Source organism: Plecotus auritus (assembly GCF_963455305.1).
Source record: "Plecotus auritus genome assembly, chromosome: 4".
NCBI lineage: Eukaryota > Metazoa > Chordata > Mammalia > Chiroptera > Vespertilionidae > Plecotus > Plecotus auritus.
In genome coordinates this window covers 111067071-111088971 of record NC_137775.1, presented here as the reverse complement: position 1 = coordinate 111088971, position 21901 = coordinate 111067071, and the positions used below count along the sequence as shown (strand labels likewise).

General features: G+C 42.6%; 1 protein-coding gene and 1 pseudogene across 2 annotated transcripts; one reads left to right on the top strand and one right to left on the bottom strand.

Annotated features, from left to right (window-relative positions):
* Positions 1 to 211: 211 nt before the first annotated feature.
* On the top strand, positions 212 to 4673 carry LOC308246781 (GTPase IMAP family member 4-like; annotated as a pseudogene). Its single transcript has 2 exons — positions 212 to 257; positions 3739 to 4673. The product of its transcript is annotated as a GTPase IMAP family member 4-like (transcript).
* Positions 4674 to 9691: 5018 nt separating this feature from the next.
* On the bottom strand, positions 9692 to 16866 carry LOC308247228 (GTPase IMAP family member 6-like). The gene is given in 4 exon segments (XM_080666027.1): positions 9692 to 11645; positions 11648 to 12279; positions 14501 to 14585; positions 16673 to 16866. Coding segments are annotated over 4 exon segments (975 nt in total). The 5' UTR covers positions 16793 to 16866; the 3' UTR covers positions 9692 to 11507.
* Positions 16867 to 21901: the final 5035 nt, after the last annotated feature.

Here is a 21901-nt window from a genome sequence, read left to right as displayed (position 1 = left end):
TGAAATATGTTTGTGTAGAGAAGAAGCAACAAGGGAAAATGAAACTGACAATGGGGAGGTGAGAAGTGTTGGGAAGTGTAAGGTGAAATCAAGTAGCAAGTTTATGGAAAATAAATTAAAAAAACTGTTGGCTGCATGAGGTTTTGGTTTTCAGTTACTATCCATTTCCCTAAAATGAGTTTTGTTTCTTATCTACAGAAATTTAAATACGATGGACATTACTCCTTTCAACTTCAGTGAACCCAGGACCGACCATAGTGAGAGGGCGCTTGGGTTCCCCAGGCCAGATTAGACGGAGGGAACCTGGCAGTGGGTTGTCCTGTCTTCTCTGCCAGTCCTCATCTGAGCAAGAACAAAATATTTCCAACCCCATTTCTTATTTTCTCTTAATTGACTCAGCTTTTCTCACGAACCTCTGCACTGTCACTTCATGACACAGCATAACCTCTAAGAGAAAGAGAGGTTAAAATATCCTGATTGATCCCAGGCTAATGAGGTTTCTTATTTCCTACTTCCAACAACGTGGACACACCAGAAGGGCCAGTTGTAGCCTCTCTGGTTGTTTCTCTGCCACTCTCTTCAGCCTGAGAGAAGACTGGGAAGGAGGAATATGAGAGGAATTGATTCATTCAGGTCTTAATTTCCCTGCTCCTGGAGGCATGTTTTGGATGTAGAATCCATTTGGAAGTAGAAACCAACAAATTCAACGGACTGGCTCACTCATTTTCTCACACAACCCTCCTTTTATTTCCATATCTATAGAAATCAACTATATCAGTTGAATTTTTGCTGGTTTGGTACCACACCACAACACAACTTAGTACCCTAAAACCTCCACCATTTCTTTGGCAATCAATTTGGTAGACAGATGGGAAGTTTTTGGGTCTGGGCCAACTGGGCTCTTCTCAGCCAGACTTGCTCATGCACCAGTGCTAAGCTGGTAGTTCAGTACACAACTGGATAATCTTTTTTTTTTCTGATTAAATTAATTGGGGTGACATTGATTAATAACCTTATATAAGTTTCAGGTGTATAATTCTATAATATATCGTCTGTATATTGCATTGTCTCCTTCTATCACCATATATTTTGCCCCCTTTACCTGCTTCAACGTCTTCCCACCCCTCACTCCCTCTGGTAACTGTCATATTGCTGCCTGTGCCTATGAGTTTGTTTGTTTATTCGCATTGTTTGTTCCCTTGTTGCTTTCTATTTTATATCCCATATGTAAGTGAAATCATACAGTTCTTGTCCTTTGTTCATCTGACTTATTTCGCTTAGCATACCAGTAATACTCTCAAGATCCAGCAACTGGATACTTTTGAATGGATAGTCCCATGGCAATGTCTGATGGTTAGAAGGCTCTTGGGCAGGCTAGGGTGATAGGGATGACCGGGTCTTGTGTCCTTCATCATCAATCAGTTGCAGGGTTCTGAAGACCAAGAGACATCAAGCCCCAGGGCATCAGCACTTTTGGAGTGTACTTGCATCGTGCATCTACTGCCCCATTATCCAGAGCAAGTCACAGATGCAAGGGGTGGAGAAACAGACTCAACACCTTGTGGGAGGAGCTGCAGATCCACATGCTAAAGAGTAAAGAGGCATGTGTACAGACCTGGGATTAATTCATGGCCATTTCTGCGGTCTGTCACACAGACTGCCATATGCTATCAGCATTGGCAAATGGTTGCAGTGTTGGAGCTGGCCTTTGGTGACTTTTCTTTTCACCTCCCATGATTTTCCTACTTCTCTCTGGATGACCAACTAATGCCCTCAGGATATCCTTAGGTTGGAGTCCTCCACTGTGGTGCTAACTAAATAATAATCTGAAATCCCACCTACATTTTCTCTTCATCATAGCCATCTTGTAGCCACTGCTCACAGCTTCTGGAAATTACTTTTCTCATCTCAGAATTCTTGGAAAATCATGGGAGGTGAAATGTGGGATACTCTGCCTTAAGGATGGTTTTTCTAATCCTTAGATTAACAACAGCTTCACCATAAAGAGTGTGGGAGATAGGGAATAACTACTGATTTTTTGGAAGCCAGAGTGGGGGGTTTTGCAAAATCTCTCTTCTGTTTGATTGAAATTTTTGAAAAATCTTTCCAATGTACAGAATAGAAAAACAGGGCACAACAGAGCTAAAGAGACCACTTAGGGGACTGGCTGAGTCATGGATGGTGATGGTATCTTAGGCTAGTATGATGGTCTTCAAAATGGAGAGAAGGGGTCAGATTTGTGAACTTGCCGATGGGTCAGATCTGGAAGGTAAGGGAGAGAGAGGAATCCAGGGAGATTCCCAGCTTTGTCTGAGGAACTGGGTGAATGGTGATGATATCTCTGAAAAAACAAAATGGTGTTTATAATCATGTCAGCAATATTGTCAGTGTGATGATGTATGCATAGACTCAAAGCAGAGACAGTTCATTATAATATAGGTTTCCTCCTGCAAGAGTCAGACTTATTAAAGGGCTGTACTAACAGGGTCTTCTTTCAGGGAGAAACAGGCTCTCAGATGTGCTTGTAAGTTGACTTCTATGGTCCTGGTCTGTGCTCAACAAATCCTGAAGACTTCACCTCTATAGAAACATCAAAGAGATAAGCAGAGAGTTACTAACTAGAAAAAGAAAAAAAGAGCTATATAAATGATCTGGTGTTTAACCTGAGACACAGTGATCTTTAAAATATCATTCAGGTGGTAGGCTATGTTGTTCCCTTATTAACTTCCAGGTGTCCTAGGAAGTAGACATGTCTAACCAAGTGAAACTAAAAAAGTGTAACTCCAGCCAAAACTGGTTTGGCTCAGTGGATAGAGCGTCAGCCTGCGGACTTAAAGGTCCCAGGTTCGATTCTGGTCAAGGGCATGTAACTTGGTTGCGGGCACATCCCCAGTAGGAGGTGTGCAAGAGGCAGCTGATCGATGTTTCTCTCTCATCGATGTTTCTGACTATCTATCCCTCTTCCTTCCTCTCTGTAAAAAATCAATAAAATATATTTTAAAAAAAAAGTGTAACTCCACTAATGCTACTCTGTATGAGTTGTTATTACTATTATTTATGTATCAAGGAATTTTAGAGTAACTCCAGAGAACTGTCACTACTTTCTGGATGGAAGTCTTCTGTATAACTTAAGATAGGAAAACTTGATTAGATTTCTACATTTAGGTAATAAATTAAAAGTAAGGCATTTTGTTATCCTGTGGTTCAGAATCCCTGAGGAGATGGCTGCATTCTTGAAATATGAAGGAACACTTCGCCTTTCTGCACATGTGCCCTTTACTCCCTTTCAGGGTGGGATGGCATGACTCACCCACCTACTTGGCTTCTTAATGGAAAGAATATAAGTTCCATTTGGATATCATTTGAGGGAAGAGGATCTTCCACTGTGATGTCCCAAAGTTAGATTTTCTGTTACTTCCTACATTAGCTTATGAAGAATAGCTAGCAATAGTGGCTCCGAATTCTCACTTGAACCATTGTGCACCTTCTTCCATGGGCACTTAGCTTCCAAAGGTCAGAGAGAGCAGCCCAAGGGACTCCTAAGAAGTTTCTGGCATTCCCCAAGTCCTTCAGGAGGCAGGTGAGGCCCAGGGGTTCCACAGACTTCCTGTGAGTGCAGAGGGGGCTCACTGACAGGACACTGGTGTGCAATAGAAAAAAACCAGTGGACAGGGCCTTTGCATGGGGAAAGGTTGGAAGTCATTCCCAATGCTGTGGTTTTGTTTCCTGATGTCCCAGGGCTTGGAAACCAAGACCCCAGAGATTCACAACTGCGACTTGTCTTAGTGGGTAAGACTGGAGCAGGAAAAAGTGCCACTGGGAACAGCATCCTTGGAAAGGGAGTGTTTAATTCCACCATTGCAGCAAAATCCGTCACCAAGGTCTGTGAGAAAGGGAGCAGCACATGGAATAGGAGAGAAATTATCGTCATGGACACACCTGGCATTTTTGACACAGGTACAGGATGCAAAGGGAGATTGCTAAATCATCCTCCTGACCTCCCTCGGGCCTCACGCTGTGCTCCTGGTGGTCGCACTGTGCTGTTACACAAATGAAGAACAAAAGGCCATGGAGAATATTTTGTCAATGTTTGGACACAAAGCTAGGAGATACATGATTCTCTTATTCACCCGGAAAGATGACCTTGATGGCATGGAGTTCCATAATTACTTAACGGAAGCTCCAAAAGGCATTCAAGATCTGATGAAACAGCTCAGGGGTCGTCACTGTGAGTTCAACAATAAGGCAACAGGAGCTGAGCAGGAGGCTCAGAAGGCACAGCTGTTGGACCAGGTCCAGCGCATGTTTATGGAGAATGAGAGAGAATTCTACACTGATAAGATATATCAAAACGTTGAGGAGGAGTTTCAGAAACAGATTCAGAAACAAAACAAAACAAAAAAAATACAGAGCTGAGCTGGAGAGAGAGAAAAGGAAAGTAAGAGAGAAATATTAAAAAAAAAATCAGAAAGCTGGAGGATAAACAGGAGCAAGAATAGAGAAAGGCAGAAATGGAGAAGGAATTGGCAGAAAGGGAGATTTGCTATCTAAAAAGGCTGCAAGAAGCCAGAGATGAAGTTGACAGTCTGCAAGATACTAGTATACTTGACATAATCAAGAATATAATGGTGTTAGCTTTACCTTTTTTCTTTATTCTATTCAAGAGAAATTAAGCTTTTTGGAAATCTGTTTCCTGCATATTTTCAAGTGTTCCTTCCCATATAACTCATTCCCGAAAGTCAGAGTTCTCTGTTTCTGTTCTTCAAGTTCTCAGCACTGGGGTGTTTAGTAAAGTTTCTTATTGGCAATTGGTAGATATCTGTTTGGTTTATTTAACAGGGATGAGACACATTCTCAATCTGTAAAACTCCAAAGTAGAAAGTATGGATGCTCCCTATCTTCTGAACTCTTTCTTAGAGACAGAGAAAGGGAATGCAGGAGAAAAAAAGATAATTATTCTCTAGATTCTTTCTAGATTGGCACATAATCTCCAACTGTGGCTTCTACTCCGCATTTTTGCCTTTGGGATGAAAATGATCTTTTTACCCATGTGGTTAAAAAAATCAATTATTTGCATTAGGTAATGGATAGCTAGAGATGATAATAGAATTCTTTCTAAATGACCATAAATTTATTGAATTACATTCTTATGGAAAAACTGAATTTGTTCCTTATCATCACTCTGAAGAACAAAGAGTTGTCTGAAAAACATTTCTCAGAACTCAACTAAGTGAAATGCCAGAAAGAGTAAAACACAGAGATTCTACAGCTAAGAGAACAATGTTCCGTATATTCAAATGTTTCTGTAGAAAGTCATTGAGCAACCTCAAGGTAACCACTTTTCTGAATAACTAGTTCTCTCCTTTACTTGTGAAATTAACTGTTGCCACCGCACCTCCATCACACCACACCTTGATTAGTTACTGCTAGGTGGGTCAGCCCCACAGTGCTTCCTCTTCCCATTTCAATTGTTACTATAATAAAAATTTTTCTATTCTCTCATGTTTGTGCAAAAGTGGAATTTCTTTTATTTTGGGAAATACCACTAATATTTCTTATAAGAATACAGAGATGAATTTCACTTTTTGGTAAAACTGCAAGACGATTTTGGAGCTCGGCTTGGTCTACCCCTAAGATCTCTCTCATTTCTCCTGAAAGCTTTGTTAATGTAAAAACATGGAAACTTGTAAAGAATTTTTGTGAGTTTATTTGAGCGAAACTGTCAACAATTGCTGGGAAGCAGTATCTCAATGGATTAGGATAGTGCTCCAGAGAATGCAGGCTTTCATCTATTTTTATACATTGCAATCAAAGGAGGGGACATAGGTGGGTTACATGAAATCCATTGGTGACAGGTTAGAGAGGCCAGAGAAAGCAAAGCGGGGGCGGGGAGGTGGGGGGGGGGGGTGGAGACTTATGATTGGATAAAAAGTAAAATGATAGACACATACTTAGGTGGGTGCAGGATAGTCAACAATTAACATGATAACAATAACAATGAAGGACCCCAATGGGTCAGGAAAAAAGGAAGTTACAAGTTACCCAGACTTTTTAAGGATATGTTATCATAGACACAAAAAGATAGATAGGCTCAGTTAAGGTAAAGTTTGACCTTGTCAGTGAAGGTACTAGCCTACGACATAAGTACCCACCATAACTGCTTTTAGTTAAAGTTTAATTTCAGACCATTTTTGTGGTTCCTTTAGGTCTCTGAGTTTGCAAGACTGCCATGCAGGCCTTCCCTGAGTTTGTCAGGTTAGCATATGGCCCCTTTTGTCCACACATCCCCCTTTTGGTCATAAATCAATCCAAAGGATACATGGAATCCCAGGGTGCTAGGAAGGCTTATTCCCAGGATGTGTCAGTGTCAGCATGTCTTGCTGAACAGGATGGACCACTGGGGATGGGGCAAGATCATAACCTTAGATGGCACTTAAGGTCGAATTATTATTTTTTTTAAAAAGGCAGGTGAATGGGAGGCAGTCAGATCCTATATGTCCTTGTTAAAAAGTATTCTGCATTATTTCTAATTTTTTTGTGTTACCATGATCTGAGTCTTTTTGCTGTTTGTCAAGTTTTGTTTTTCTGCACCTAGTATAACATTTACATACCAGGAACAAGAGTAACAATAATAAAGCCGTAACACTGGTTAGGAACAGAAAATGTCTAATATTAGAGAAGGAAGGATCTGAAGGGGCTATTATTATCCAGAAGTTCCACTTTTTTGGGGGGGCAGTTAATTTAGCTTATTCCTATATTTAGACAATATTCATTTAAAATATTCATCTAGTTAAGATCCATATATAATTCTACCAGGGGAATTATTAGTGAGGTGTTCTTGGAGAGGTTAGTCCAAGATAGATCCTTTATAATAGATATACCAAAGATTATATTGATAGTGGAAGACCACCAGTGCGTGGCCAACAAAATATTAACTTCATTATCATATCTGATAGAATATCACTATCTAGTAGGTGGAAAAGATAAGCAGGTACCCAAGTTACATTTTTTCATGTCTAATAGGGAAAGGGATCTAGGGAGACAGATATTGTTTCCACTGGGAAATCATAAGGAGGAAAATAGCAATATAAAAATAATATTATATACATTTAATCAATAACAATTAGGTGATATAAGAACAAGGTTTGAGCAGCATCAATTTGTGAGCATACAGGCCTTGTTGATGTCTTGGGATGGCTGTCTACCTCCTCCATAGTTGGCAGCTTCTCATTTTTGAGATGAAGGCGAGTTTCAGAGACAGGGGCAAATGTCCATTCGTGGTTAAGTACCTGATAAGGTAAGGTCCCTTTAACACTGTTGGAGAGAGTCTTTCATTAATGTATTTCCCAGTAGACAAAAATCACCAGCACCAGAAGATTTCCTATGTTCATAAAACGGCAAAGTAACCAAAGTTACATTAAAGACACACAGACAAAAAGTCTCTTAAAATTCGAACCCTGAGTTTCTGGCTGTTGTTGTCTTAAAATTGCTGCAATCCCTTCTACATGTTCAGTATGCCCACAAACAGCTGGACCCCCTGCAAAGTGGGATGTGCCCCATCTTTAAAAAGATTGATCCAAACAATAAAGACATAAAACATTAACAGAAACACTCTTATATACAATATTTATAAGCGCGTATGACCCACAGACACCACAGAATGCTCTGCATTAAAAGAAAGTACTAAAGAACCAGTCCACTGTGGTGACTAGATGGATGATGTCTTTATGTTAATACTACAAACAATGCATTGTGATACAACAATAACATGAGATACAACACTTAGATCAAATGTATTTCTACCCAAAACTACAAGGCTGTATTTCATGGAGAAATGACTGATACTGCTTCAATTTTAAAGTAAAAATTAGTTATTCTTAGATAAAATTTAAAATTCCATTTCTCAGGTACACCCACTATATTTCAAGTGCTCAATAGCCGCATGTGACTAGTGGCTACCAAATTGGATACTGTAACTTCCAGAAAATACTCAAATATTTGGAAATTAAGCACATACTTCTAAGTAATCCATGAGTGAAAAAAAAATCACAAAGAAAATAGAAAATATTTAAACTGATGATAGTGAAAACAGAATATGCAAAACATTGTGAGCTATATATAAACATGCATACAGAAAAATTTTAAAGCTTTCTAGCCTTATGTTAGAAAAGAAGAATTTTTAATACTTTATAGGATCTTACAGGTAATATGCTGGTAAAGACTCTGGATATTATTATCTTCTAAAGAATGTTGAGTTTGTTTTCATTTAAGCGGACACTCAAATTATGGGCACATCCCTTTGACCTTGGAAAGGGTGGATTTGGATGTCATTAGCCAATTTACCTCTTCCTTTAGGCAAATCCCTTAACCCTGATGTGCTATTTACTCCTAAAATATGACCCTTTGGGATTTCAGTGGAACTACTCCAATTCTGTGTTTGCTGCTGACATCTCCGACCTGCTGCTCTTCCTGCCTTCCAGGACAATTTTCCCTGAACCCTTGGGAGGTTAAAGTCCCTGAATCAGCCAAAGGTTGGAGGAGCAATTTATGTGCAGAATTTCAAAAGCCCCACCCCCTCTGTAGCTCTGTTCTTCTGGGAGGTTCCCCATCAGTTTCTACCTGCTCTGGCTGCCTCCACACTCCAACCGCCTTCTCTCCAGTCACTGTGAATTTCTGCCTGAGTGTTATTCCTGTGGTATTCCAGGACAGGAAGACCACATGAATGTGGCAGTAGTGTGGTCTCTTTATCTTGACCACAGGATATTGACAAAGTCTTGAGTCCCCTAGAGGGTCTGTCTGTATTTCATCACTTCCCAGTGCCTCCAAACAGTTGCTTTAAAATTATTATTTTGTTATTGTGTATTTTCTCCTTAGTTTATCAATGTTGTTCCAGGGAAGTGGGAGGGAGAAACCTTCCTGGAGACCTTTAGCAGCTGATGTGATCCACCAAGGAGGAAACAAGTGTGGCTCTTCAAACTACACAAATCTCTGTTTCTCATGCTTTACTCCAGAGTTGAGATATTTTTTGAAAATAATGAATTCTAAAGTTCACTATTTTCACAGCCTGAGCCAAGCCAATCCTCTCTCACCAGCCCGCCGCACCCATACCATGTCTTTCTTAGTGATACACAGACTGTGGAGTGTCCAGACAGGCCCACACCTGCCTGCCCCACTCTCAGAGCCCCCGAGTGACAGCAGTGGAGCAGCATCTGTCCCGCCTACTGAAATGTGTGGGCAGCATCTTCCCTGATTTTTAGTAATAAAGGGGAGAAAACACCATGTTTGATATGTTTTGAGTGACTTAACATTTAGAATCATTGAATGGGTGTCACTTGGTGAAAAAATGCTTGTATTTTCTATTATGAAATGAATTCAGCTAATAGTTAAAACAACAACACTTACTGAAGAAATTTATCTTGCTATCCTAATGGGAATGCAGATGGTTTTAACTTTTACTCCATATCTCCGAAGTTGTGAGTCTGCTCACTTAGAAACAAGATGACCTTGGTTCATGTCTCCTTGAAGTATTTACTATGTACCCCAAATGTAATACAGAGATGTGACACAATTCCAACTGGAATGCCATTGAGGTTCTTTTCTGAAACTTAAACAATTGATTTAAATTCTCACATAGAAGAATAAATACCTGAGAATAACAAAGGAAGTACATAAATGAGGAAAGCAAAGCCACTGTAATCAAATCAATATTTTATTCATAAGGAGAGAAAGAAGAAGACAGGAAGAGAACTGAAAATCCTGCCACGGGTCTTGGGGAGTATAAAGACTTAATAGTGCTTTGGTCCATGGGAAGTGGAGTGCTGATGTAATCAACGGGTCACACACGAAGGCTGTCTTAGGTGTGAACCAAAAGAAGTATTCGTTCTGCCTTGAGACACTTTCCTGAAACTTTCAGCACAACAAATGCTCTGGCTTTCTTAGGCGTCGCCTGTATCTGAGTCAGGGGGTAACCTGGCCTCCAGATTGGGAAACCAGGGTCCTGAGAGAGCCTTTGACAGTAGAGGATCTCTGACCAGCAGGTAAGCATCTAGACAGAACTGAAGCTGCATCTCCAATTTCTGAGTGTCCCCCAGCACTGTCACCCCCACCTCCACTTTCCACCCCTCCCTGAAGAAGGAAGCTGGAGACCCTCTGCCACATGGCTTGACAAAGGTAAAGAGGGGTCTGTAGTGAGGTATTTCCCTGTTCCCTCCTATCCCATTTCCATCATTTGGTCAGACTCCACAGAGAAGTTGAAGTTCATCTGAGATGTGCTGGGCTCTTTGTAACATTACATGGCACTGCCTTTTCAGAGGCCAGGCCAGGACCAACACCACTGTCTTCTGGTCCTGGTTCATCTCATTTCCCAAGGCCTCTGTCTGCTGGAGCAGCCCTCCACAAAGACCCATGTGACACAGACTCCTCCCATCACCAGGCAGGCTACTCCCTACAATGTTCACATCACTCACCTACCACCTTTGCAGGTTCCATTTCTTCTCTGCCTTCCTCCATTTAACATCCACATACATGACTGGGAACCCCACTACACACCCATACACTGACCTCCTGCACACCTTCTCCCCACTCTCAAGGAGAAGGGACGGGGTTGCAGGTAAGGCTGAAAATCATCTTTGTTTTCCACAATCAGAAGGCAGACATATGAGAGGGGACCCTAATTAGAACAACCCTAATCTACATCAGCTTTAGGGAGGGCTCCTCCTCTGCCCAAGCCCCTTGGTACATCCTGAGGCCTCCATGTCCTTAGCAAGGTCTAAGGGCCACCTGCCTGACCAGGCCTGGCTCCTTGGATAACCCACCCTACTTTGCTCCTCATTCCTACCAGGAAGTTCCCAAGGGGCTCATTTGTTGTGATTCAATGGTGTCTTTCAGAGGTGAATAAAAGGACTCCTCCTTTCTGATTCTCTCTTTCTACCTGCTTTCCCCCTTGAGCCAAGCAGCTGTCCTTCTCATGTCTCAGAGCCATTGCTAAGTCCTGGTCCACCACACACAGTAGGTAACTTAAAAAGTCACTATACCTGCCCCTTTGTGCGCAAGGACATAGTCCAGGAGGTGTGAAGTCACCTGACCAGCATCCCACACTGATTGACTATCATCATTTAAGGAGTGACTCCGGTGACCAGGATGCTCAGGGGGGGAGAAGGGGGTTACATGGAAGAATGAGAATGATATACCCTCAGGAACTTTAGTTCTATCAGGGTAAAGATAAGAACTTCAAGAAATGCAATGCTAATGCAATGTGATGTTCCATAAGAGAAAGCGTGCTGGAGGCAGAGAGTAAAGAGGAGGGAAGGTCCACATGCACTGAAAGATGCGATGAAGGACCTGGATGGGAGCTGAGCACTCAGGAACACACACTCTCTTACCATCTGGAGACGGGCATGGTCAGTGACCCATGGGATGGAGAGGACAAGTGACTGGCTGGAAACTGGACACAGTGCTGAAAGGAGCTCATAAGAAACAGCTGTCCCTCAGTGGAGTCCCGCATATGCTCAGATGGGTGCCCACTTCAGGAGACGTTTGTGAGATTGCTCAGATGCCTTCTGGATTCTGCACAGTCCCTCCAGCCAGGACTCCCCACTGGGCCCTTCCCCAGAGCCTTGCCCCTGGATTATCTGCCTTCCTTGCTTCCTTGCTCTTCTCTGAGCAGAAGGTTTTGCTGGGAGTATTGGTAAGCCTTGTTGCTGTAATGATGGCCTTCGTTTTCCCACAGAACCCCCTCGATTTTGTCCATGAGCTCCTTTAGCTGGGCCTCCTGCTCTGCCCCCTCCGCCCTGTTGTTGAAGCCACAGTGGCGCCTGGCACAAAGCACATCCAGCTGGGCAAGCTCCCAATTGTCAGTCTCTTGCACATACTCATCCAGAGAGCCACCATCCAGGTCTTCCTTGCGGGTGAACACCAGGATGGTATAGGCCAGGACTCCCACTCCAAAGACCTCCTGAAGGCGCCTGACCACCAACTGGTCCTCCTTTGTGAACCTGCCCAGCTCTGTCACCAGGAGCACCGCGTGTGGCCCTGGGGAGGAGAAGGCAATGGCTTCCCAGGAGCTCCTACCTGCCACTTCCTGTGGACCTCCAGGGGACAAAATATCGGGGGTGTCAATCACCTCAAGTTTCTTCCCGGCCCAGTCTCGGCTCTCCTTCTGGAAGGTCTTAGTCACTGGTCTAGCACTGAGCTTAGACTTGAACACTTCCCGGCCAAGGATGCTGTTTCCTGTTGCACTTTTTCCACTTCCAGTTTTCCCCACCAGGATGAGCCTCAGATCTAGAAGCATCAAGAGAAAGCAGAGGGATTGGGGTTAGAGACTCACCCCTGGATCTGCTCCATGATCTCAGGGCAGACTGTCCTCTGAGGAAGGAGATTAACATCTGCACCTGAGACCTGCCCTGGGCTCACATTCCATTCTTTTTAATTTTTTTTTATTGTGGTAAAATATACATAACCTAAAATGACTGTTTTCACTATTTTTAGGTGTATAACTCAGTGACATTAAATACCTTCACATTTTTGTGCAATCATCACTCTTACGCATCTCAAGACTTGGAGATATTTAATATTTAAAAATCTAATGTTAAAATCACCCCAAACAGAAACTCTGTGGCAATGAAACAATAACTTCTCATGCCTCCCTTCCCCAAACACCTGCTAACCACCATTCTACTTTCTGTCTCAGTGAATTTTACTATTCTGGGGACCTAGAATAAGTTCCTGCAAATTTGACCTTTTGTGTCTGGTTTATTTCACTAGACATAGTGTTTTCAAGGTTCACCCATACTGTAGCAGGTGTCAGAATTTCCTTGTTTTTCAAGGCTGAAAAACATTCCATTATATGGATGAACCACATTTTGTTTATTCTTATATATGGACATGAGTTGTTCCCAATATCCACTATTGTGAATAATGCTGCTATGAACATTAGTGTACACATGACTATTTAAGCCCCTGCTTTGACTTCTTTGGGGCATGTACCCAGAAGTGGAAATGCTGGATCATATGGTAGAATACCACATTTTATGTTCAGTTTTTGAATCTTCTTTTCAGGGTCACCTGTTCTCACCAGATGGAAACCAGTCCTTCGTGAATATGGCACCTTTAGCTTTCCTAGGTATCCCTGAGTGGTGAGAATAGAAGTGTGTGGGTCTGTGTTTACGTCTTGTCCCTGAAGTGACTGACCACATCACCTCCTTCAGCTGTTCCAACAAGAAATATGGGGAGTATTGGATCTTTCAACCAGATCCCGGGCTCAACAGCACAGAGGCACACTAGGGTCACATTCTTTGTCTATATGCTTGAAATTGGGGTCAAATATTCCCAACCAGCTGAATAGAGGAACTATTGGTCAACAGAAGACTTAGAGATGCCAACTAATATTTAAAATCTAATGTTAAAATTTTAGAAATGACTGGGGTCGAAGGACAGAAAGAGAATTCCATCTCCTGGCCTTTGAGATCACAGATCCAGAGTACATAAAGAGGTCCCAAATGGCAGCTCTGGTTTCCAAGTCTGTTCCACATTGAAGACATTGATGTGTCTCAATGACAGAACCCTAACTTTACCTCATAGAGACAGGATTAGCATTCTTGGCTGGCAGACATACCAACCAATTCTGACTGTTGACTTTGGCTCCCTCCAGCTTCCCCCACTTGACTTTTAAAGGAATGAGTGAATAGGTGGGAGTTTCAAGGAAGCAAGGAAGGTGGAATATTCATTCCTGCCCTCCCAGCCAAACTGAAGCTGGGTGAAGACAGTACCAACTCCCCTCTGGGCAAGCCTGGAGCCAGTGCACGCCAAGTACATCACTCAAATGCTAGAGAGGATTTTAAAAGTAACATTTAACTTTGATTGCCATGAGAAACGGAAAATCATGTGTTGGCATGTTTATTAATACGGCTTGCTTCCAATGGCTTAGGCCACTGAAGTCCATATAGTATAAAAATCATTTGTGTTCAAATACATGATGAAACATACATAATTTATCCTGGCCAGGAAAATGGATGGATTGCGAGCACTCCTAAACTCTATCTCCCTGGGTTAAATGATAAAGTTGAACCCATGACTGTTAAGTACCAGACCCAATGCAAGAGCTTTTGTGGGGAGAATCCCTTGAGAAGGGCCAGTCCAGTTCTAAGGCAGCTGCTCACTCACGTGGTGCTTTGCAGCCTTTCTGACCCTCAGTGCTCCCACATCTGAACCATCAATCACCCACATAGGGTCTGTTGGATTGCAAGCCCCAACCAAGGTGAGTACAGGTATCCCTGGGTAATTCCTGAGTATTTTCTGTCTCTCTCTTTCTCTCCCCCCACCTTTCTTTCACTGTGCCTGTTGGGGGCCTTTCCCTCTTATTAGGTGGATTTAAGCAAGGCCCCACCCAAGGGCCATCTGCTGGTGCAGCTCTGAATGGGCTGTACTCTGCTGCCTCTCCTTGCACATCACAGTCCCCGTCCAACCCTGCCTCAGGTTCAGGCACACTAGGAAGTCATTTTACCTCCAGACACATCTTGTTTAGGATGCTGGGCTAGCGCTCCTGAGGGACTGTCTGGGAGAATCAGCTCGAATTCTTCTTCCTCCACCTAGAGAAAAGAGTATGTCTGATTTTTCAACTAGTTCAGGAGGCACCTGAATTTCTCTTGTCAGAGGAAGTTTTTACATTGCTTTGTGGGGAGGGGTATGGCTTGAGTGAGGAGAGGGGAGGAAGGTCTGAGACACTCTCTATCTCCTTTAGGGACCCTCTTTCTTCCTTTCTTCCTTCCTTCCTTCCTTCCTTCCTTCCTTCCTTCCTTTCTTTCTTTCTTTCTTTCTTTCTTTCTTTCTTTCTTTTCTCTCTCTCTCTCTCTCTCTCTCTCTCTCTCTCTCTCTCTCTCTCTCTCTCTCTCTCCTTTGAGGTCTCCATTGTGAGTTTAAGCAATTTCATGGAGAAGGTGCAGATGGCCTGCAGCCTGAGGAATGGATGGTGTTTGGATGGACAGAAGGTCCTGGGGCTGTCATGTGAGGAGGAGAAAGGAGCAGAGACACAGAAGCAGGTCTGACAGTTTCCTGAGAGCAGTGGGAGGATGTTTGGCCAGAGTGTTCAGGGCGGGAGCAGGACATTGTGGTGAGGGGCTGGCCTGGGGTGCAGTGGGGTCCTGGTGCCAGGACGATCCCTGAGGAAGGCCTGGCAGTGAGGATGGCAGAGGGCTGAGAGGTGGGTGGCCAGGTGCTGTGCTAGAAGGCCAATAGCCTCAGCACAGGAACTCCATGGCTCTGGGACAGTTCTGCTGGAGCCAGGATATCTCGGGGCCCCCCTCCAAGGTCATACTGCCTGAGCCTCAGTGTCCCCTAATTGTGAACTCTGGACCTGAACTAGATGTCCTGTCATCCCTATAACATTCCAGCACATTTTATGACATTTTCTATTGCAAGTCCTAGCCTTTGCAAAGAGCGACATGTCACCAGTCAGAAACTCCCATCATCCTTCAGGTGAGAGGGCAGTGCACCCTGTTGCCACCCGCACTGCCTCACCTCAGGGACTAACATTGTTCCCTGTTCCAGGAGTCCATCCTGGTGTGTGGGTTTGGGAAGGAAAGTGCCAGGACACACAGGACACTTGGAGATGTTCACAGTCTGGGACTATCTCCAGATGAAGACTCCGGGTATGAGGAAACCTGACTCGCAGGCCCCTAGATCCAGCCCTGAACAGTGCCTCACACCTTCGCCACATTCAGTGGTTTTGTCTCCAACATAGAACTCGGAGCAGATACATCCGCCTGATATGCTTCTCCGGAAGAAAGTGAAACTCACGGAAGCATCGTCCCCATATAAGCAGGGAGTTTACGCAGGCACAAGGTATACAAAGTTCTCCTTTTCAGTCACAGCCCTTTCTACTATACCACAAACACACACATTCACAACACACACACACACACCACTCACACAATACAACCACAACCACAACACACACATAAACACAAACACACATACCCAACACATGCATACACACAAACATAACACTTACAAAAACATGACATATACCACTCACACATACACTCAAACACAGTACACATACACCCACAGACATAGAAAAACAAATATACACAACAAACATGCATACACACAAACACACACATAGAAACATGACACACACCATCCACTCAAACACAACACACATACTCACAAATATACAAACATACATATATACGATACACAAACATAACACACACAAAAACACAACATATACCACTCAATAATACACTCAAACACACATACTCACAAACATTCAAACACACAAATACATATTTACCCAACACACATGCATACACACAAACACAATACTCACAAAAACTCAACACATACCAGCCACACAAAGAAGGTGGGCCAAAAGTAGGTTTACAGTTATGAGTACACTAAACAGTTTATTCTTGTATTACTTATTAATTATTGTATTATTTTCCATATGAACAACTATAAACCTACTTTGCACCACCCTGTATACACTCAAACACAGTGCACACATGTTATACTCACAAATATATAAATACGCACAAGCTTAACACATACAAAAACACAATACACACAACTCACACACATACACTCACAAATACAACGAAAACATACATACACAAGATATATACAACCATAACACACAAATACACACAACACACAGATATGCTCAGAGACTTACCATGTGCTCCTGTGAGTTCTTGGCTTTTCCTTTTGGGGTCGACACATTGTAGGTGTCTGGGGGCCTTGACTGGAGGAAATCAAATAAAGCACTGTAGGCAGTGGAACAGAAAGAAAACATTGCTTATATTTTTTCAGCAAAATGTGACCTAAAGCTCAGCTAAGAACTGCTCTAGGAAAGCGGCTGTCTGCTGTGGGTGGAGAACCAGGAAGTGGGAGGGAGCTCCGGGGCCAGGCCTTCCTGAGTGAGAACCTATGCTGTGTGCACTGTGCAGCCTTAGTGATAGGAACAGGAAGAACAAGAGCACGAGACTGTTATTATTTTTATCCTGACCAGCACAACCAGAATTTAGAGGCTGAACAAAAGGCAGCAGACCCTTCAGAAAATTTTATGCCAGGGCAACAATTTTCAACCCTTTTCATCTCATTGTATACATAAACTAATTACAAAAAAATATATGTTTTGCCAATCTGACAAAAAAAAAAATAGGTGTCATTTTGACTCATTCACACCACATGGCTATTGTTGTGTTAACTGTTGTCATTTTTTTTATTTGACCGTCTAAGGCAGCGGTTCTCAACCTGTGGGTTGTGACCCCTTTGGGGGTTGAACGACCCTTTCACAGGGTCGCCTAAGACCATCGGAAAACACAGGTATTTACAGAACGATTCATAACAGTAGCAAAATTACAGTCATGAAGTAGCAACAAAAATAGTTTTATGGTTGGGGGTCACCACAACATGAGGAACTGTATTAAAGGGTCGCGGCATTAGGAAGGTTGAGAACCACTGGTCTAAGGCAGTGGTCAGCAAACTCATTAGTCAACAGAGCCAAATATCAACAGTACAACGACTGAAATTTCTTTTGAGAGCCAAATTTTTTAAACTTAAACTATATAGGTAGGTACATTGTTATTAACTTAATTAGGGTACTCCTAAGCTGGCCTTTGCTAAAAACTCAAGGGACAAAAGAGCCCCATGTGGCTCGCGAGCTGCAGTTTGCCGACCACTGGTCTAAGGGAATGCAGTCAGGGCCCCTAACAAAATAGCCAGCTGTTATATGTTTTAAAAATTCTTGTGGCACGCCAGTTAAAAATTGCTGTGCTGGAAGAATGATTTTTTTTTTTTACTAATCTCCCTTCTTTGAGAACAGCCCAATTCCTGTAACTATCCTATGCCTTCACCATTGGGACAAAAATTCATTGTCTTTTTGCTTCCCCTAACTCATCCTTCCTTTAAATATTTTCTCTCAGGAAAAGGCCTTGGACTTGAACTGAAACATCGGCTTTCCTGAGTCTTGAACTGAATGTTTTCAGGTGAGAACTGCACCACTGGTTCTCCTGGGCCTCTGGTGTGCAGACTAGAATTTGCAACTATTAACTCCATATTCAGATGGGCCAATTCCTTATAATAAATCATGTGAGCCATTTTTTTATAACAAATAAATATTCTTTATAATAAAGAAATCTCTTCATATATGTGTGTGTACATAAACACACACACACACACATCCTGTGTCTAACATTTCCAAAATCTGTGTCATATCTGAGTGCCTCTAATATTTGCTTTGTGTCTTCAGACTGTGTGTTTTTTTCCTGCCTATTACTAGGCCTTGTAATGTTGAAAGCTGGACGTGATACATCAGATATTAGGAACTAAAGTGAATAGGCCTGTAGAATTTTGTTCTCACCTATTGTCTATGGGTTTCCCTAAGGACCCCCTTTTTCAGAGCTTTGAAAACTTTATTAAATTTTTTTTCAGTTACAGTTGACATTCAGTACTATATTAGTTTCAGGTGTACAGCATAGTGATTAAACACCTGTATACCTTACGACGTGATCCAGTACCCACCTGGCACCATACATACTTATTACAATATTATTGACTATATTATCTGTGCTGTGCTTTCCATCCCTGTGACTACTTTGTAACTGCCAATTTGTACTTCTTAAAGGACTCCTTCATAAATACAGTCTGTCCCTCATAGTTCCTGCAGCTTCAATTTACTGTTGCCATCCCGGAGCCCTGTCCATGTGGTGGTCAGGCGTGAGTGAGGGGCAGCATGGTCTTGGAGTTAAATCACACCCTCTTAGTGGGTCTGTGTCCTGGGGCTGTGATCATCACAGGTTGCTGTTTTTTCACTTTCCCTTCCCCTTGCCCCTTTTAGGTGACACAGCCAAATATGATTACTTCCTGGATTTTCCTCCTCGTTTTATTACAGAGTCTTTTTTCTCCCCTATGCCTTGGCCTTGAAGGACCCCCTCAGTTATTTGAATGCTTCATCTCGTCTTTTTGCTCTGGAACAGCTATGAAGAGATGGAACCAAAATGTTCCTCAGGGAGTGTATTCTATCATAAAAAGATTCTGATAAAGATTTTGAAGGTTTAATGAAGTTTGGAGGTTTAAAATGTTCATCATTAACACTATTTTAAATGTTTTTTCTGCAGGAAATACAATCATGTGTCGCATAATGACATTTCAGTCAATGAGAAACAGCGCATACAATGGTGGTCCCACAGGATTACACTGGAGGTGAAAAAGTTTTATCACGTAATGATGTCGTAGGTGTTGTGACATCGTAGTTGTTGCAATGTCATAGCTGTTGTAACATTGTAGTGCACGCATTACTGACGTGTTTCTGGTGATGCTGGTGTAAACAAACTCACTGCACTGCACATGAAAGAACAGTGTTCCATGCATATACTGTACCTTTCCTATGTTTAGATACATAAGTAGTTACCATCCTATATAATAAAGAGGTAATATGCAAATTGACCATCACTCCAACACACAAGAGGGCCCCCCATGTGGTCAAAGAGGCCCGCCACAAGATGGCTGGCAAGGAAGGGCAGTTGTGGGTGATCAGGTCAGCAGGGGAAGGCAGTTGGGAGGGACCAAGCCTGCAAAGGAGGGTAGTTGGGGGCAATCAGGCCTGCAGGGGAAGGCAGTTAGGGGTGACTGGGCTGGCAGAGGAGGGCAGTTGGGGGCAAGCAGGCCTGCAGGGGAGGACAGTTGGCAGGGACCCAGGCCTGCAGAGGAGGGCAGTTGAGAGGGACCAAGCCTGCAAAGGAGGGTAGTTGGGGGCAACCAGGCCAGCAGTGGAGGGCAGTTAGGGGCAATCTGGCCAGCAGGGCAGCAGTTACGCGTTGATCAGGCTGGCAGGGGGGTGGTTAGGGTGTGATCAGGCTGGCAGGCAGAAGTGGTTAGGGGCAATCAGACAGGCAGGCAGGTGAGCGGTTTGGAGCCAGCAGTCCTAGATTGTGAGATGGATGTCCTAGATTGGAGAGAGTGCAGGCTGGGCTGAGGGACACACCTCCCCCACTCCCCGTGCACGAATTTTGTGCACCAGGCCTCTAGTTGTGTTACAATTGCCTACAGTATTCAGTACAGTAACCTGCTGTACAGGCTTGTAGCCCAGAAGCAATAGGCTATACCATATAGCCTAAGGGTGTAGTAGGCTAACCATCTAGGTTTGTATAGGTGCATGCTATGACGTTTGCACAATGAGAAAATAACCTAAGGATGCATTTCTCAAAATGGATCCCTGTCATTAAGTGATGCATGACTGCATATAATAAAAGCATTAAAGACAACGAAATTGCACATGAAACGTAAAGATGTATGTAAAATTATCATCACCTATGAAATCAAGAGAATTAACTGATAAGTTTTCTGATACGAAATGCGATGGGTACAACATTAAATGAAAACCATAAAAGTTAACTAACATACAAACAAGAGCCAATTAGATACAACTTGCGATTTTTTTTTTCAAATTTTTATTAAGGTATTATATGTGTACATATCTTACCATTGCCCCCCCCACCCCACTCCCATACCTGCCCTCACCCCCCAATGTTTTTCATCCGTTGGTTACTCTTATATGCATGCATACAAGTCCTTCAGTTGATCTCTTATTTCCCCCACCTCTCCCTAACCTTACCACTGTAATTAGACACTCTGTTTGATGCTTTACTGCCTCTGTAACTATCTTTTGGTTCATCAGTTTATAATGTTTTTCATTATCCCTAAATGAGTGAGATCATGTGATATTTTTCTTTCATTGACTGGCTTATTTCACTTAGCATAATGTTCTCTAATTCCATCCAGGTGTCTACAAATGGTAGTAATTCCTTCTTTTTTATGGCAGCATAGTATTCCATTGTGTAGATGTACCATAGTTTTCTGATCCAGTCATCTGCTGATGGGCACTTAGGCTGTTTCCAAATCTTAGCTATTGTAAATTGTGCTGCTATGAACATAGGGGTGCATATATCCTTTCTGATTGGTGTTTCTGGTTTCTTAGGATATATTCCTAGGAGTGGGATTACTGGGTCAAATGGGAGTTCCATTTTCAGTTTTTTGAGGAAACTCCATACTGTTCTCCACAGTGGCTGCACCAGTCTGCATTCCCACCAGCAGTGCACGAGGGTTCCTTTTTCTCCGCATCCTCGCCAACACTTGTCGTTTGTTGATTTGTGGATGATAGCCATTCTGACAGGTGTGAGATGGTATCGCATTGTCGTTTTGATTTGCATCTCTCGGATAATAAGTGACTTTGAGCATGTTTTCATGTGTCTCTTGGCCTTCCTTCTGTCTTCTTTCGAAAAGATTCTATTTAGGTCCGTTGCCCATTTTTTTATTGGATCATTTATCTTCCTTTTATTAAGTTGTATAAGCTGCCTGTAGATGTTGGAAATTAAACCTTTATCAGTGATACCATTTGCAAATATGTTCTCCCATACAGTGGGGTTTCTTGTTGTTTTGTTGATGGTTTCTTTTGCTGTGCAAAAGCTTTTTATTTTGATGTAGTCCCATTTGTTTATTTTCTGTTTGGCTTCCATTGCCCTAGGGGCAGTATCACTGAAAAAGTTCTTTTGGCATATGTCTGAGATTTTGCTGCCTGTGGATTCCTCTAGTATTTTTATGGTTTCCCGTCTTATATTTAAGTCCTGTATCCATTTTGAGTTTATTTTTGTGTATGGTGTAAGTTGGTGATCTAGTTTCATTTTTTTGCATGTATCTGTCCAATTTTCCCAACACCATTTATTGAAGAGACTGTCTTGACTCCATTGTATGCTCATGCCTCCTTTGTCAAATATTAATTGCGCATATTGGTTTGGGTCGATATCTGGATTCTCTATTCTATTCCATTGATCTATATGTCTGTTCTTGTGCCAGTACCAGGCTGTTTTGAGGACAGTGGCTTTGTAATACAGCTTGAAATCTG